Raw genomic sequence first — 17,814 nt, 5'->3', positions numbered from 1 at the left:
GGCCCAATTTTTAAAAAGTCTACTTATCGCTAGCGCAGTCAATATTTTGAAGAATAAGTTCCAATAGCAGAGCCAGCGCTACTCAATTTGCTAAAATATAGGGATTAATTTTTTCTTACTGAAGGCAACTTCCGCTTCCTTGCGCGCGCGAAAGGAAACAGAAACTTCTGCATTTCACGCGAAAAAAGATGAAAAACTCGCGGAATGTACTTAAGTGACCTACAGCTATGAGTAAAAACTATCTTACTAGACATAAATTGCCTGGTTCTGCGGTGAGTTAGCCGCATGTAAAACGATACGGTTCGTTGTGCGCTAAATTCATAGCAGACGATACGCGCACTGCGTCCGCGCCCAAATGGTATGCACCAACATGATTTATATGCATTAAAGTTAGCAAAAAAACCTATTCTGAAGCTTCTATTACTATTTTAATGTTATTCTAGAGTACCAGCCTGCTTCGAATAAATTAGCACTGCTTTGTATGCCCAAGCAGACGATCAGAAAACTTCGCCCGCCAAAGACCGTCAGACCTCAGTTCGTGCCGGTCGTGCATCGCCCATCTCCGAGAGGTCTTACGTCTTGGTTATCTCAAAACAAGTTCACTCGTAAGCATTCCTGCAAGAACTAGAACGGCTGTCCTCCATTCTCGTTTCTGAACACATTTGTTGCGTGAGATACGGTTAAAACGCGTCGCCTGGAGATGCTCGCCCTGGGAGAGGACCCGAGGTAACCAGCTCGGTGCAGCTCACCCTAGCTGCACCTTTATTTGAGTCAAACTATATTCTCCTGTTTTTCTCATTTACAGGATCGACGGCGACATCGGACAGATTACACCAGAACGAGATTCTGAAAGCTTCTCATCAGTTCCAGGAGCCCCGAAGAAGATTAACGCTCGCGCACCTGCAAAGCGCGATCTCAAGCCGAAAAGGCTTTCCTACAATGACGGTGAACAGAAAAAATATAATAACCGCACTAAATTTACCACAATAGGACGTTCGCAATGCGGTAAACATTTTACAGTTACATTTATTACGACGCATATATTTATTCTTGTTTCAATGGAACTCATTAGGATATCTTCTGCACGGTCTGTCTTCATGGACAAGAAGCCATAATTTTATTGGGTCTTAGTAATTGTCACTACGCGGCACAAAAAAGGGAAACTCCTTGTGGCGGAGGGTGCTTGATATGAAGCTGAACCAGATTTAATTTATTAAAAAAACACAAATTAGCTAGTGGATTCTTGCTTAATCTAACCACAAGAGAAAGTGTGGCCCCAGCTGGTTCATGGTTAGATTCCCAGCTGAACCATCTAGTTCGAGCTGGAAATTTAACCATAAACCAGCTGGGACCAGCTACATTTTTTCTTGGGATTGGAAAGTAGGCCCATGAAAGATGAGACATATCCGGTCTGAAATTGACGAACGCTATAAATTATCTGCAGAGTTGCATCGGTACAAAAATAGATTAAAGCGTTCTGCGAGTAGAAATAAAAAGGGAGCTATGGGGTAAGAATATTTTTGTGTGCCATTTTCCTATGTAAGGGTAATAGAAAGTGCAATCACAGGGGTAGTTGTGAAATCCATTGTGATAAATAAAAAAAAAAAAAACAAGGAGAAAGGGAGAATAGGAATTGGTGATCTCATGGTAAGGCAAGTGTGCAGATTTTAAAATGTAAGTGCATGAGCAAGCCGCCACAATAAATATCCATGTAGAGAAAATAATCCGAAACGTGTGCGAACTTTGAGTTTCCCAATCTTGGTAAATATACCCCATACAAAGTCCTTCCCACAGCTTTATATGCACATACCCAGAGTGCTGCTTATACAAAAAATGCATTCATCCTTAACAAACAGTTTCTAAATTTTAATGCACCATTAAAATTAATCGACAAATAACTCCCTCCCACCAGGACTTCAATGTTCTGCAGCCTGTAAAAACGCATCTGTTGTTCAAGCCAAGCATAATAGGAAAAAGTTCAGAACTCAGAAGCCTCCAACAGTCCAGTCGATTGAAGGGCATTGTTGACTGGCTAATTTTTTGAGCAAGTTAGCCAAAAAATGACGACTCGCAGCAGAGCATTGAGTGGTCTGCACGCCTTCCTGCCATTGCAGCCGACCAGGCTATGGGAACAAGTGAATTTTCCAGCCAGGCTTCTGGGCTCAGCCAGGATGTGTATGAGCTGCTTGAAGCCCGGGTCAACACGAACGAAGGCACCTGGGTGCAGTGTGACCACCCGAGCTGTGGCAAGTGGCGGTACCTCGCCGATATCATCGACCCAACCGAACTGCCTGAAAAGTGGTACTGCTCCATGAACCAAGGTACGGGTCTTCCAAAGAATGCTGGGCTAGTCGGCCAAATATTGTGAAAAAGGCCGGCTTGAGACAAAGATGAGAAAGGAGATGCTGTCCATTCTTTCTCATCCTCTGTCTCAAGTGATTAACAATGGGAGATGGAATTGAAATCAATATCTGAAGGACTGGTCACCGTTTATTCATTAACTAAATTGCAACTTGGGCCTTCACAAATGATGAATTGAAGTCGGGACCCTCTGGGCACCTGCCTTTTTGTTCCTTTCAGTAGCGTCACTGTGCTAAACCCATCCCTGGTCACAACACAGACATTCACAACTCTGTTCGCAGAACACACGGCTGTGCCGAAATGTTGACCCATACTTTTCCCAAATAAAAATGGTGATCATGAGTGAAATACATTTCTTCTGCATGTGCCTCTTCGAGCTCGACTGTATCAGCCCTGGTTGGCACATACAAGATGCTGAAAGAAAAAAATTGGAAGAGTAATGACAATTACGCACCATGTAAGAGATGTAGAGAATGAAATGTAGATGAATGTAAACACTACGAGTCACGTGCACTAGTACCTAAATGTGGTGCTTGTTGTGAGAGAATGTTTGTTTTGTGAGAAATAGGGATTGTGGGTGCACAATTGGTCCGGTGATATTTATTTCCAGATCCAGACCACAACAGCTGCGAAGCTGCTGAGGAGGACATCCCACTTGATGAGCTGGAGGAAGTGAAGTACTTTGTCGGTTCCATTGTCTGGGCCAAAGTGGACACGTACCCGTGGTGAGTAATGTGCCTCTTATGATGATGGTCGTGGGTGCATGCCCACAGGACTATTCATCGAGAGAGTAAAGGCTAAACGGTGGAGGGAACATTGAACAACTAGGTGAAGAACAAATGGGCCGTCCATCTTAGAGCTGAGTTTCCAAGGGGGAATACGCATTCAGCTTTCATGCTATTACTTCAGTGTTCACTGTTTCAACCCAAGACTCAAATTTCAAGAAAGCCATCCCTTCTGTCTCCGCCTCACATTTTTGTGCAGACACCCAAGTTGACGACACTTGGTTCTACTATCCGCATGAAGCAGCATCGTCTGCACTTACTGTAGCTATGGTTGAAGCCAGTGTACACCGGTCAACTCCACTTTTATTGAAATATTCTTGTTCCTGTTACCAGGTGGCCTGCTATGATTGACGATGATCCCAACACCGGCACCTACCAATGGCAGACACAACCTGGTGGCCTTCCCGTAAGTGCCTGGCCTGGTTATGACATTAAAATTTGACGAACGCACTAAAACGGTGCAGTTCTGGAATTTAGTACTGACCCAGGTGTTATTTCACGCATTCCTAGAGAAGCTACCACTAAGCGAACTATGCAAGATGTATGAAATAAAAAATTTCTACATAAGCTCAAGGTTTCACATTAAACAGAGTGGTGGGTGGTTGCACCATTCCCTAATTCTCCAACAAGGGCGCAATCAACAAGGTCCCCAGAAGCCCCTTGTCTCTGAGCACCAACCTCTTTCTCCTCTCCTTCTCCCAATGCACTGCAGACTCACTACCACGTGACTTTCCTGGACAAGAAGGTGACACGTGCTTGGGTGCGAGACAGTCACTGCAAGCCTTTCCTGCGATCCGTTGACGTCAACACCGGCCCCAAAAACAAGGCAAGCAACTTAACCTTGCCTAGCCCAGCAGCTCTCGTTTATGCCACAGTGCACAGAAAACTGTCAGGTGTGCAATGCTCTCCCTTTCATGTAACGAAAGCACAGAAAGAAATGCCCTTTTGGACCAGCTGAAAGGCCCCGAGACGGGCCTAGCATTTTGTTATTGAAACATATAGTGCCAGACCCCCAGAATGCTTTTAGGTGTCCAGAGCCTTAATTGTTTAGGAGAGGCACGTCCTGGAATTTCACAGTGCAAGTGCTGCTTGATCAATCCCTCTACAGTTCTGGCTCACGCACTTAGAGTACGACAACTTTCGAAGCCCTTCACATGATCGACTGTTATCTATCCGCATGCAAGTGCTAAAAACACCTGGACACTGCAGGGCAGGGTGTGACTGCCAAAAGTTTCTCACACAATAGTTAACACCTGAATTGTAAGAACAGCACGAGTTCACATTTTTCTACCTCAGCTTTTGTCATCAGCATCATTACACAAGTAATCGTTTACTCCTGTCATTGAAAGGCTGACTCTCTTGCAAGAGACGAAAGAAAAGGGACACTTGAAGCCTCAGCTTACTCGACTGTACAGGCTGAGTTTGGGTTCTCTTTCATAGGTTCCTGGCCTCTACAAGAGGATGTTCAATGCAGCGGTGGAAACTGCACATGAGGCAGTCAAGCTGCCTGTCGCGGTAAGAACTCGTGATCTAGGCGTGCCGTGTTTGCAAGTACTAGCTTCCCTGCACTCCTTTGTCCAGCTTAACATCTGCATTTAAAAGATGCGTCTATCAAACCGAACAGTTGTTTGTTTCCACTCGGGTGAATAACTGTAAAATTGACGGCACCACTGACTACGTACTATATGAAGAAGCCACAAAAGGCTAAAACGCAATCACAGCGAACAAATCCATATCACAGCTGTTTCGGGAGTAGTTTTTTCAGAAACAATACTCAAATCTTTCGTAGCAAGGTGGTGCCCAATTACGCAAAGCCATGGTGAAACCATCGAGTATCGAGTATTGAGTAACCAGGTGCAAGCCTAATAATTTTGTGCGTAATAAGCTTTTTGTGCCTGCCCTAAGCAGCGCTAGTATTAAACCAAGAGTATAAGACATAGGTATATTAGTCCTTTTTGGTAAGATGACATGTCATCACCCCGCTACAAAGGGGAAACTCATCATCATCATCATAAGCCTTGTAATACTAACTGACCCCCATGACCCACTTTCTGCAGGCACGTATCAAGAAGTACTGCTTTGTGAACTGCTACCACGGCAAGCTGAACTGTTCTCAGATCCCCAAAGGTACCACCATGGCTGACCTCTTTTAAGTTCCTGCAATCTGGGGATTCCGAACTGCTGCTTTTAAGAACTGCTGCTAAGAAGTTGCATTCGTAGTAGTCTGTTCCCTATTGTTCAAGCCTTTGTTAGAATTTGAACTGTTTTGTTGAGTTTTCATTTGTTGAGTTTGCAGTGTATGCTGTCCTGGTTTGTATACCAGCAATAAAAGGAAAAAAAAGTATAAAAAGTTATCTTTTGTGGCGGAAGCTCAGAACACGTTGATGCCTGCTTGAGCTTGCATTGGCACAGCCACCTCTTCACACAGACATGAAGATGGAATTCAGGATTTTTGGTTACCCTTTGCTGAGAGTTCTTTGCAACATTCAGAGAAGAACAGTTCAACCCCTGAGATTATAGGACATAAGATGTGGCTGCTCTCTGAGTTTGTGCCTAGGCTTAGCTGTGTTAAATGAGTACTGACACCAAATGCAATACTTTCCAACTTGGCTCAGAACATCCATCATTTCTGCCGACGACTGAAACCAGAACGAGTTGAAATAAATGCATTGTAATTATTCCTCTGCTGGCTGCAGGCCACTTTTGGCCCAATTATCATCATTAGTGGTCGAAGACGTATTATTTACAAAAAAGCCAAATCTGCTGTCAATGCTCATCTAACCCAAGGAGAGCCCATTTGCAGGAAGTCATGAAGCCATTAATTGTTAACAGATTGTGCTTGGTGCTGCAACTAGGTGAAACTGCAACGCAAGATTCAATTTTAGTGGCTTGTGCAGGGATCAAGCAAATGCCCCAAAGTATGTCACAAGATGGGAGGCAATGAAGCTGCTAAGCACTATCACCACCTCACTGCCACTTACGGAGACTTGATAAGAAAGAAAAAAGCAGTTATTGGCCAATCACTCCCAAGTATTTTGGGATGGTAAGGTGGCTGTTAATAGTGCTTGCAGTAACATCTTCGGCAGTCAACGGGAGGAGCTCCAAAGTGCTTGAAAGCAGCGGATTTCTGCGTAGGAATGCAAATCAAGTGGACATTGTTTCAGAACATGCCGCCGAACATAATAAAGTAGACATTTACATTTAAACAATAGGTGCGATATGAGCACAAATGTAAGAGCACTTCAGTCAAGCCTTTCTTTTCTTAAAACATCAGTGACGTAACACCCAGTATGCAGAAACGTTTGCACGGGCAACAGGGGCGAAATTCCATCACAGAAACAAAAAGATGGTTGTAATTGGCTACTGAACCAGTGCAGTAGAGAGGTACCGTAGTCTCTGCCAAAATGGTTGCGATTCAAGAGAAAATGCATTAGCAACCACCTAGATCACTATGCATGGCTTTATAACAAACTTTTGCAGAAAAGCGTCCGCGTGGAAGGCCACCAAAGGCGAGAGCAGCGGGCACGAACTCTCAGCAAGCGAACAAAGGTATGGTGCAAGGGATAAGCCCATGGCTCCATTCAGTTATTTATCAAGAGAAAAAGCATTAGTGACCACCTAGATCACTATGCGTGGCTTTGTAACAAACTTTTGCAGAAAAGCGTCCGCGTGGAAGGCCACCAAAGGCGAGAGCAGCGGACACGAACTCTCAGCAAGCGAACAAAGGTACAGTACAAGGGATAAACACACGGCTCCATTCAATTATTTATGCCGTATCTAAACGTTGTGCACAGCGTGAGGTTCAAATGCATTAAGGCCTTCCTGTTAACACGCTTTCCCGCAGAAAGTCAGCTTACTGCCGACACGGGCTTTTCATGTGCGAGCAGCGGCCATAAACGCAAAACTGCAGCCCCAGGCACCAGCCCTGGGCAAGAGAGTCAGGGTAAGACGTCGTTAAACAGTGTCCCCGTCCTGTTGGATGCCTACGCTGTTTCGTTGTCTTGATGTCACGCGAGGTAAGAAGGGTAACAGTTGAGAGTATGGGGCACGCTATTCTTGCAGCGAAGCGACCCCGCCACAAGCCAGAAAGGATCCCAGCACAAACAAGCTTTACACAGCAGTGTCAAGGTAAAATGCCGACTTAGCATGCGTTTACCAAATGCATAGCCCTCTCACCCTAATACGAGAAACAAAAGAGACTCTGATTGAGGGACAGAAAAAGTGGACTTTTCAGTCACGATTACCGATTAAATTTTTCAGTGACAAGTTCTCGTGGAGGACTGCAAGAAGCAAGTGCAGCGGATGCGAGCCAGAAGCACCCAACCAAAGGTAAAAACAAGGACGGTTTCATTTTTGAATCCGTATGTATTGCATTTTGCAATTTTCAGCAGCAAGTGAAATGCTTCGAGACTTTCTGATCAGAGTACACAGTACAACTGGGAGGGGAGCATGGTGTCTCGTAAGGATGCTGCAGAAGTCCTCGACAATTAAAACTACTCAGTGCAACAGTAGGCTGCAGTAACGTACCGATTAGTGTAGCCATTCAGCCAGTATAAACGAGGTTTACATTTACTCAGTTGCGTCCAAAGTCTTTTCCAACATGTGAAAATTTTCTTCTTGCCTTGTTTCTCCGTTTCGTAGCAGTGAAGCGTCCAAGGGCAAAGCCAGGCCAGAACCAAAAGGCCGAGGGGGATGAACCTGAACTGAGTGCCAAAAAGCCATGCACAAGCGCCAAGCTTGGTAAGTTGTGCAAAGCCAATTACCCTTTCTTCCGCCTGTGAGCGATCTAGGCAGTAATGGAACGTAACTTATCACAAGCTAAATGTTACGCAACAGCATATCACGCATTTTTAGACCATATGCAACCAGAAAATAAACAATCAAGGCCATGCTTGCTCTTCCTTAAGCCACAGTTTTCAGAACAAATAAACACTGCCTGCAAGTTTTAAGTACAAATCCTTATACGTGCTAAGCCTTGATAAAATTGTGCACACAGGGGCTGAAGTGAAAACAGATCCGATTGCCACAATTCAGACGAATAATTTCACTAGCTATACAATAAGAGCTAGCTTTAACTTTTTCATCTTTTGTCGTAAGCGAAATTCTTTCATGGTGCTACAAACAAGCTCGACATGTAGAAATTTTCTTCCAGGTCTAACGACCAAACGAAGTTACTCAAAGCCCAAAGTTTGCAAGAAGTCTCCTGCAAAGGGAAGTGAAGCTGCAGAGGAGGACCCGAAACCACGCCGGAAATACACCCAATCTGCCATCTTGACAATGCGGAGAATCGAAGAAGCTAAGAGAGCGCAGCAGGCCATGACAACACATTCCAGTGTCGACGAAATAATTGAGATGGTCGCATCAGGTTTAGGCGGAACCGACAGCTTCGAGGACACCGTAGACGATGTGGACAACATGCCAGCGCAGGCGCCAGAAGAACAACAAAGTCGCTCTGAAAAGGCTCACACAGCTTCCGACAGATCTCTGTTTCCATCTCCCAGTGACAACAAGGCCTCCTCGACTCCCAAAAAGGTTGCTTCCGAGACGTCACAGGCCCCATCTTGCGCCGATGACAAAGCCACTGACACGATGCTCCTTTTCACCGACGATTCCGCTGAAAGCAACAGCGAGCAGACCAAGACTGAAGCCGAGACAACGTCCGTCTCTGAAGACGGCAGTGGTGGGCAGCCACAAATTGACGTCGACCAACTACACAGCCCCACACCCGGCACTGCTAATCCGGCAAATGCCTGTGCCCAACAAAACGTTGAGCGTACACCACCATGTAGCAGTCCCAAGCATGACAGCGTGCCAACCGGCGTGGAACAGGACCCAGGAGATGTCATTCCGTCATTTGACACTCTGGAATCTGGGCAGGAGCTGATCGACCTCAAACCGATCCTCCATTTCCTCGACGTGGATATGAGCGATAGAAGCCGCTGCCCCAAGCTTGGCTTCTTGAGTAAGCCTGGAACAGGCATGAGCACGGGCGCCGCAACACAGCAAATGCTGCCGCGCGATGTGATAGACTCGGATGGGATACCAGACGGCGCTGTTCCCTTGGAAGGCACATGTAAGATTGCTCAGAACACAGAACCTGCACCCATGCCCGTGATGGTTCCACAGCCAGGAACTAGCTGTGAGATCGAAAAGCCCAAGGCAGAAACAGCGACAAAACTTGAAACTGTCCGCCCGATTAAGGAATCTGGCCCAACCTTGGTGAAGACCCCGGCGACTAAAGAAAAAGTAGTCAAGGCACCTGCATTGAAGAAACAGATTGATGTAGGCAAGAACAAGCCTCTCAAGTCAGCAAACGCAAAGGAGGCTGATGGAGCTAAGAAAGCTCACAGCGCTCACCAAGGCAGCGCGACCGAACCACAAGGCAGCAAACCAAAGAAACCAGCTATTCCCAAGGACAAGGAGAACCCGAAAGAAGCTGCCATACCACGCGCAGTCCTGCCACCGAAAATCGTGCCTGCCCCAATTGCCAAAACACTGCCAACACTGAGCCAGCCATTAACTGGTAAGATAGTTCCACCCAAGGTGCCGAAGTTCAGGAAGCCCTCCTTCAGGGTTCCCACGAAGAACACGGCCACCAAAAGCGAAGAGCAACAACTTCGCGCTGCGCTCATTGAAGCCATCGGGGCTCCTCAACCCAGGCCAAGCACAGCAAAGATGGCAGAGTCAGACGACAGCGACTTCGACTCGCTGTCGAACACGCAGGAGCTGGCCTTTGACGACGCATTGTCTCAGATTTCTCAAAGCTTGGACGTGATGAGCCAGGAACAAGAGTCGGACTTTGAGAGTCTGGAAACCATCGACAGTTCACAGTCCTTCAACCTCGAAGAGTAGCGGCCCTGATGTTTCACTTTGCTGGACCCTAAGCACCGTTCCAAAATTGTCACCCAGCTTTTGTTTCACCTGGAACTCCATTAGCCTCAAAGTTACCAGTGTTGCACATTATATTTCAGAATGACCATTCTGAATTTTATTTACAAAAATGAGTTGTGTTTTAGGAGAGTAGTGTTTGGTACGTTGTTCCAGAATGTTTATTCAAAATATTGACAGAGAACTGCAACCTCAGATTCACCATTACTTGGCACTTTATTCCAAAATGTTAAGTCAGGATTTAATATACTTGTGACAAAGCTAACAAGGTTGCACTGTCAGAGTTACAAGTGTTTGGTACTCCAGTTCATTTCAAATTTAATTTTTGACCGACTTTCAGAGTTACCAGTGTGTGGTGCTTTGTGCCAAATGTTCACTCAAATTTTATCTATTTTGCTGACGAAGCTATGTTCATGGTACCAGTACCAGTACCAATGTACCAGTGTTTTGTACTTTGTTCCAGAAAGTTTATTCAGAATTTTATTTGACAGGACTGCACTCAGAGTTGCCATGTTTGTCACTTTGTTCCACGACATTCGTTTGAAATTTTATGCACTTCTGACAAACCAGTTATGCGTGTTCTTGTTCCATTTATTTAGAATTAAAGGTGTTCAGTATTTCTTTTGCCTTTACTACTGCTTCTGCCCCAAAAAAACATTGTGCCGATGTTGTGCCTGGGCTATGAAATAGGTCAGCGTGGACGGCTATGCGTCGGTTTAGACTTCTTGGCAAGCTGTTAGCACCTACCAAAATCCGTACACACAGTCGTCACCATGCAGCTGCAGTTTACGCGGTAGCCAACAAAGCTCTTGCGTGTGCCCCATTCCAACGTGCACGTTCTTTTGTACCCGCTAAAAGTAACAGGTGCATTTGAGTTAAACGCAGAGCTGCAACCACACCACATTATCACCAATGCCACTGAGAAATGGTGGCAATTTCGCTGCTTTAAGTAGGAACCAGCTGTCACCTAGCAAAGTTAGATCATTTCCACCAACATCTGATGCAACTACACATTCGATGCCCCACTTCTGACGAAAACACACAACAGGTCCTGTAACAGACAAAAGAAACAGTCACCCGATAAAAATTTTACATATTTTATTAAAAAAAAAGAAGAAAAAAAAAAGAGAACCCAAAGGAATTAATTTTACATCCTCTCACTCAACACACAAGAACCAAACAAACAATGAAACAGACTGTACTCTCGATGAGCATTCACGCCCGCAAAACTAACAAGCCCCCCTGACGTCCGTTCCCCCGCCTATTCCTCTCGGGAGTCGCACACCATTCCCACTCGCTCGAAGCGCCCGCATGAAGGAGTCCCACGTGTTGCACATGCGGCCGTGCCCAGCCTGAAGCAGCAGCAGAGCCACATGGGCCGTGCTGCACCGCTCTACTCGGCCTTGCTCTTGGGCGTGTCCTTGTGGTGGAGGAAGACGCAGCTGAGCAGGAACATGCCCACCATCATGGAGAAGGCGCTCAGGTAGTACGGGTAGGCGGACGGGATGAAGCGCTCGTACTGCGTGTGCTGCAGGGGCCGCACCGACACCTGCGAGCAATGCCCCACCCGAGCGGCTTGATGCGAAGTACTACGTCGGCCATGTACGTGTCAACTGATAGAGCAGGGCATCATTACTCCAGACCCGCTTAAGCCACGGCTTAGAACTAGCTGAATCATTAATCATTGTACCAATCTGTACATAATGATTCTCCATTCTTGGCAGGTGTGGCTTAATGAGGTTCTCCCGTTCAGCTGTTGCATGGCTTCAACTAAACGAGTGTTCCTTGAAAGCGGACTTCTGAAACAAATCAGGGATATGTGAACTGGAGTGAAAAAATGTTTACGCGACATCTTCTAGACGGCGTTCAGATGTTTCACTCCACCACAGGTTTCACAATCTGCTTCATTTGTGACCCTCGAAATCAAGTCGGACAACAGGGGTTTAAGTAGAGTTCAAAACACAGGGTACGCCAGAAGACGTGGCTCGCTTTAATTAAAAAGACACAACTGCAACTTACTGGCGGCTATGAGATGGGTGAGAATGTAGAAAGGCAGGGGCTTGTCATTACCTGATTGGATGTGTACAGGTGGGTGTAACCGATGCGGTTGTAGTCCACCTTGAATTGGTAGACGCCGTAGACATCGGGCACCTTGAAGTTGGCCTCGTATTTCTGACCTGGAAGAGGGAGCGCTACGAGTAAGGGGCCAATCCCTGTAGAGAGTCATGCTCCACTGCTCACACCAACGGCCTTCAAAGCAAACTCACACTGGCACGGGGTGATTGTAACAACAGATGTGGAGGCAGCTAAAACAAGGCTTATGTGAATCTGTGTAATGTCGGGATTAATTCAAATGTACCCCGTGCTTGACACCAGTAAAATCATTTTTACCCGAGGCCTCAATTTTTTCTTGCATTTTCATTGAAAGAAATCGTAGTACTCCTACACCTGAACACAGCCCTTGCAAAGGGACAGCATTCACTCGAATGCATGATCTGTTGCTAGCCTGCAAGCAGCAACTCTTCTCAACCACCCAGAAAAAAGTTTGCTACAGCGCGGGTCTAGCGTAAACAGACTCCGCCCACCCGGAACTCACCCTTCTTGGTGAGTTTGGTGCGGACAAATGGGTCGATGCGGACAAACTCCAGCTGCAGGTCGCTGGCCTCAAAGGGCACCCACTTGTCACCCTTCAGGATCTCCACCTCAATGCTGTACACCTGTCACGAGGGGCAGGGAGAGAGACGTTGACGGACAGAGAACAAGCGGAACGAGCGCCGCCCAAGATTGGGAGTGGTGCGCACAGCGGACCCACCACGTCGTCCATGACGGTGTACGCCTCAGGTGCGGCCTTCTCGCCCTTCTTGTGGTGCTTGATGTTCTGTGCCCGGAGCACGCCCTTCTCCTTGAACACCCACTGCGACAGGGCTTCGGACAGGGCCTGGTTGCCGGATGTCGCATGCCTGCACAGCACCGGCGACCAATCACTCACTAAGATCATTTTCCAACCCCTTAAGGATGTGACAGCTTCAAAATGATTCCAAAAAGACATTTTTAAGGCCTTCTGTGCTACAACGTGCATTTTTAAAGTAGCAATGAGGGTAGGGATTGCGGAACTGCTTGGAATCATTCTAAAGGCAGGGCTGCTTAGAAAAACAGTCCTAGAGACTAGACCTTGATAGGTGCCTAGCTAGGGCATTTCAGTTTGCTGCAGAAGCGAAATGCATTAGTACAAATTTTATTAGTGTAACCAAATGGTTTGCAACCAACTGATCAAAGTTATCAAAAAAAAAAAAAAAAAAGGAAACCCACATTGACAGCCATGTGAAAGACCTGGTGCATACAGACACTGCTTGTTGTAAATGCGAACACCATCGAGCAACATTCGGTTCACACAGCCGATTCCAATGCAGGTAAGTTCCGTTTTCACTATTTGGTGTGGAGCCAAACGGAAATCAAGAATAAAACGGATTATAATGATGAGTGATGAGGCACCTCCTCAACAACACACCCACCTCTTAGAACCAGGGGCAGCCTTTTGCACAGCAGAGGCAAAGTACTTGTCGCTGAAGAAGTCCAGCGATCCAGAGAACACCACACGGGCATTGTTCCTGGCTTGCAGGGCAGAGATGAGCAGCGTATTCTTTCCGACAGCGTGAGGGTACTGCACAAGCGGGGGACGTTTTGAGCGAATGGAAATTCAAGGGGATACACACAAGCGCAAATGCAAACCCACCTCTGTGATCTTGTTGTCCGGGTTGGTGCTGTACGCAGTCGTCGAGGCAGTGAGCACCTCCAGAACCAGGGGGTTTTCTTGGTCAGAGATGATGCTGCACACAAGGTGAACGTTCTCCGCTTTAGGACAGTGCAAACACATTGCAATGAAATGAAACGCGCAAGATAAGTTTGTCACAAAGCTTTCAAGTGACACCACTGAGGAAATCGGGAACACTGCATCATTTACTGTTGGCAGAATGCGAACATGGCAATGACTGGCGTCTTTGTGAACACATTTTCATGGCAGTAATGGTGCACCAGTTATACACAATTTTTTGCTATAGCCTGATACTGTTTGCCAAGCCACTAGTTTGACACCTTGCTCTCAGACTTCTATGCAGTGCACTACTTTACCACGATGGCTAGTACAAAGAATGTTCTTGCTTTGGGTGATGTATGGCTCAAGATTGGGCCCTGGAAATCCGGCAAACCTTTAATGTCGCTTGTAGTTGTGAAGTTTCAATTCAAGCAAGAAAAATCAAAAGGACACACCAGCTAAGTGAAGTCATATAGCTAGTTAGGAACACTTCTGTAGTCTCTGGAAGTTTTGTATCAGTGACAATCTACCTACACCCCACGTCCTGTTTACCGCTTCTTATAACAGAAGTGTACTTGGTTGGACAAGCACTGCCCTAAACTTTTGTTGCCAAGAATTCGCAGCTGAGCCAAAGGAATAAAACAAGGTGACAGGATGCGTAATGAATCAAAGGGGCCATGCAGACAAACTACAAGTTTGTTTTATTTGAAAGATTTGGTGCTTTATAGTGTTCCTAGCACTTGTCCGGCAGCAATTGAGAAATTCACCAAGAAGTTAATCAATTTAGGTTAAAATTTCTATTCTCCTGCCAAATCGTGTGTTTCGTGACATCTGTGATGATGCCACAAAAACAAGTCTTCAAGCGAATATTAGTGCGCCGTTTATTCTGCAGCGGATTCCAGAACGCCTTGGTTACTGTCAGTCCTCCTATATGGCGCCACCATACCACTCGGAAGCGCTGCCCGCACTCGCTTTGTTTCCGACCATATTTGCGCCTGGCTCGTTTTTGTTTCAGTTGAAAGTAACCGTTTTGTGAAACATTCGGTATGCTCCACAAACAGGGTCACGTGAAACAATGTTGCTTACACCAATCGGCCAGTGTCATGCGAGACAACCCCAAGGCGCCGCACAGTTGTGCAGCTATAACAAGCATAGTGCGTACAGTACCAACAGCAGTATGGAATGGGGCTTTCATGTTTACGTAACTTCCACTGTTTACCCCACCATTCTTGCTGTTATAAAATGAATATGCATTAAATTTAAGCGAAAATAGCTCAGCTTATAAGCCCTGCCTAACTTGCCCTTGCTTTTGAGGCCTCAGCCAATCATAGCACAGCTGTGCACATACACCATAGCTTCTCGTGTGGCATATGAGCTAGTGAGTCGCATGGCCACATTCCCCCTTTTCCTAATTACATAGCTTATTTAGGCCAAGTTTACGTTAAAATTGGTGTCAGTACGATTCTAATGAGGCAATCTTTCGAACGAACCAAACTAGTGTTTTGTCTGCATGGCCCCTTTGATTCGTATGCATGAGTGAAAAGTGATTTAGACGCTCTACCAGCGTTTTTCGACTTAGTTCAATAACTGAGCGCAAAAAACCATTACCACATCTTGAGACGGCGACATAAAAAGATGTCTGAACAGGGCAACCCAAAGAAACTGGCACCGACTGAACTTGGTTCAGCGCACAAGCTTTGGCATGCGGGCAGCGTAGTGTGTTTAAACCATATATTTCCAGTAACCACACCCAAGACCTATGTTCTCAAATATCCCTGCAGAGCCTGACGCCATCATTAAAGCTGCACAGCAGAACCCAAGACTCCGTGCCACAATGCGCAAGGACTACGCGGCTGAAAGCATGGCCATCTATGGCCTGTTGCATGCGCTGCCAGGAGGCCACAACAGCAGCCACAAGAAGTTCCAACGTACCCTACACCCTTGAAGAGAAGAGGCGGAATGTTCTTGCTACCAACAACCGTCGGAGCATCCAGCAGGTTTTCCGCATCGGCTACGATGGTTGTGTGCTGAAACATGGACAGAGCTATCATCGTGACTATTCATCATTAACAGCATTCAGTGCAACGCTCATGATAATACCATGGAGTTAAGCAGAGAGGTCATGAAGGACACATTGCCGACTGCTAGGCTGCACCACGGAAAGAGAGATTGCATGTACCTTGGCAACCAATTGCCATAGAAGTTATTTTCTTTCTTTCTTCGTGCCTATGTACACACAGTTAGAGACGTCAGCTAAGCAAACTCAGAGAACCCCCCCCGCCTTTTTTTTTTTCAAATTTATCTGAAGGTTGGCTTAACAGGTGTCTTCAATGATAGACAAAACCCTACTCTGCGAGTTCAAAGAACTGGGGACTAAGCACATCTTACGAGTAGCAAATGCGAAAGCATTTATGCCCAACTGAACGTCACTACGTGCTTTATCAATTTTTGTGCCGCTAGTAATGTGCTTTCAAATTTTGTCGCTGCTAAGTTTTCAGAGTATCAAGACTACATTGATACGGGCTACTTTGCAGAGTTTCCCCATTAGCATGGTGGCTGTAGACTGGAGTCATTTGGACAAAATGGCTGAGAATTGTGTTGCTCGCCAGAGCGAGTGCGATGCATGGTTGGTGCGCTTGTTGCTTTCTATTTAGCTCTGCGCATGTCCAGGCGTTGCCTAGCAACTCATTTTCTAGTTTGATTAATGCAATGCATGTGCTATGAAACTTTGCAGTTACGTGCATTTAGAAGTGGGATTCAATGGCCGATCTAATTAAGGCTGTCGCATTAATAAACAATGAATCTTTCAGCTTTAACATTATTGGCTAACACCGTGGACAGGTTACTCCTCCCACATTCACTAACCCTGCTGAGAACTGAGAAGCAGTCACTGGATTCAACACCATGACAGGAAGTCTTTTTGCTGCACAAATAACTATACTTGCTCGAGGCGTAACAGAGGGAAAGTGAAGAATTCTGTAGCAGGCATAATGGACGAAGTTAAAACAAAGCTAATTTTGGTCTCGCATAAAACAAAAATGTTCCGAGGGGAGTAGGCAGCGAAGCCATGCATGGCGAGGCGTTCATGTAACGTTAACATAGTTGTCTTACCTTGCCTTCGTCGGACACGTCGTAGTTGAGGTGGTCGATCACGTAGCTTCCCTCCTCGTCGATCTCAAAGCCGCACTCATTGGCCAGCTCACGGATAACGTCGCCTTGCGAGAAATGAGAAACCAATAAGAACACGAAAACGAGGTACTTTCGCGAGCCTTCGACAGACACGTACCGACATTGGAGCTCGCAGCGGCCAAGATGTTGCCTCCATCATCTACAAACTCGGTGAGAGCTTGGACGTTGATCGTGCCGCCGAATTCTAGACACAACAAACAGCGAGCCAAGTCCGTGAGGGAGGCTCTAGGGACGGTTTTGCCAGCGCGGACGGCGAAGGCGTTTCACCTACCTTCAACGGACGGCGAAAACAGAATCAAATGTTTGTACAGGTATTCTCCGTACTTCTTGAGGGACAATCCAGGGTCATCAGCGGACTTGAACGTAAGCGTAAAACCGCGATCTGGAAAATATTATTACTTCGTTTAGCCTCCAGAAATAGTCGAGCTTATCGTAGGTGTGCTGTGCACGTCAACACTTTGAAACTTGCTGCTCGTGCCACGCTTACCTTGCAAGGACTTGAAGAAGATAGAATGTGTCTCTTTTATAGCTAAGTTGTCTAGCAGTACAAGGGTATCACCACCGCCTAGGGCACGAGGTAACGCAGAAAATGCGAACAAACAAGCCACTAAGCACACTTTCAGAGCCATGTTGTTGATGCCGGCAGAAGCGGCGGCAGTAGCCACGGCAGCACACGCTTCCACGTGTAAATGTCCGAGGAGGTGTTCATCCGCACCCAGAAAGTCACGTCGTAATTAAAATCGATGAAAAGCCTAGTAACTTCTTAACACCTGCGACACT

The 17,814-nt window shown here is 46.3% G+C and overlaps 2 protein-coding genes across 2 annotated transcripts; one reads left to right on the top strand and one right to left on the bottom strand.

Annotated features, from left to right (window-relative positions):
• The first annotated feature begins 97 nt into the window (after positions 1–97).
• Positions 98–9,998, top strand: LOC144146267 (uncharacterized). Its single transcript, XM_077678229.1, has 14 exons — positions 98–726; positions 806–945; positions 2,115–2,321; positions 2,972–3,086; positions 3,480–3,552; positions 3,859–3,972; positions 4,587–4,661; positions 5,204–5,273; positions 6,804–6,872; positions 6,991–7,089; positions 7,209–7,274; positions 7,407–7,475; positions 7,788–7,886; positions 8,299–9,998. The coding sequence occupies exons 1-14, from the start codon at positions 701–703 to the stop codon at positions 9,996–9,998; spliced, it is 2,922 nt and encodes a 973-aa protein (XP_077534355.1). The 5' UTR covers positions 98–700.
• A 1,117-nt stretch (positions 9,999–11,115) lies between these two features.
• Ost48 (dolichyl-diphosphooligosaccharide--protein glycosyltransferase non-catalytic subunit Ost48) lies at positions 11,116–17,723 on the bottom strand. The gene is made up of 11 exons (XM_077676903.1): positions 17,522–17,723; positions 17,306–17,416; positions 17,132–17,218; positions 16,957–17,060; positions 15,778–15,872; positions 13,768–13,861; positions 13,547–13,695; positions 12,847–12,994; positions 12,631–12,751; positions 12,105–12,211; positions 11,116–11,583 (listed from the first exon to the last, which is right to left on the bottom strand). Exons 1-11 carry the CDS (start codon positions 17,661–17,663, stop codon positions 11,428–11,430), a joined length of 1,314 nt encoding a protein of 437 aa, XP_077533029.1. The 5' UTR covers positions 17,664–17,723; the 3' UTR covers positions 11,116–11,427.
• Positions 17,724–17,814: the final 91 nt, after the last annotated feature.

Source organism: Haemaphysalis longicornis, unplaced genomic scaffold (assembly GCF_048455015.1).
Source record: "Haemaphysalis longicornis isolate Haplotype H1 unplaced genomic scaffold, Haemaphysalis longicornis Haplotype H1 scaffold_7, whole genome shotgun sequence".
In the NCBI taxonomy this organism is placed as follows: domain Eukaryota; kingdom Metazoa; phylum Arthropoda; class Arachnida; order Ixodida; family Ixodidae; genus Haemaphysalis; species Haemaphysalis longicornis.
The sequence above is the reverse complement of the archived record's forward strand: the minus strand, read 5'-3'. Positions and strand labels throughout refer to the sequence as shown.

What these genes read in the sequence shown, in the direction of transcription:
- LOC144146267 (XM_077678229.1), top strand. Translation starts at nt 701, where the DNA reads ATGCTCGCCCTGGGAGAGGACCCGAG. An exon ending in GTACTGCTCCATGAACCAAG is followed by an intron (nt 2,322 to 2,971) that starts GTACGGGTCTTC and finishes ATTTATTTCCAG; the next exon opens with ATCCAGACCACAACAGCTGC. An exon ending in CCAGAAGCACCCAACCAAAG is followed by an intron (nt 7,476 to 7,787) that starts GTAAAAACAAGG and finishes TCCGTTTCGTAG; the next exon opens with CAGTGAAGCGTCCAAGGGCA.
- Ost48 (XM_077676903.1), bottom strand. Translation starts at nt 17,663, where the DNA reads ATGGCTCTGAAAGTGTGCTTAGTGGCTTGTTTGTTCGCATTTTCTGCG. An exon ending in CTTCTTCAAGTCCTTGCAAG is followed by an intron (nt 17,417 to 17,521) that starts GTAAGCGTGGCA and finishes AATATTTTCCAG; the next exon opens with ATCGCGGTTTTACGCTTACG. An exon ending in CGGACAACAAGATCACAGAG is followed by an intron (nt 13,696 to 13,767) that starts GTGGGTTTGCAT and finishes CCGCTTGTGCAG; the next exon opens with TACCCTCACGCTGTCGGAAA.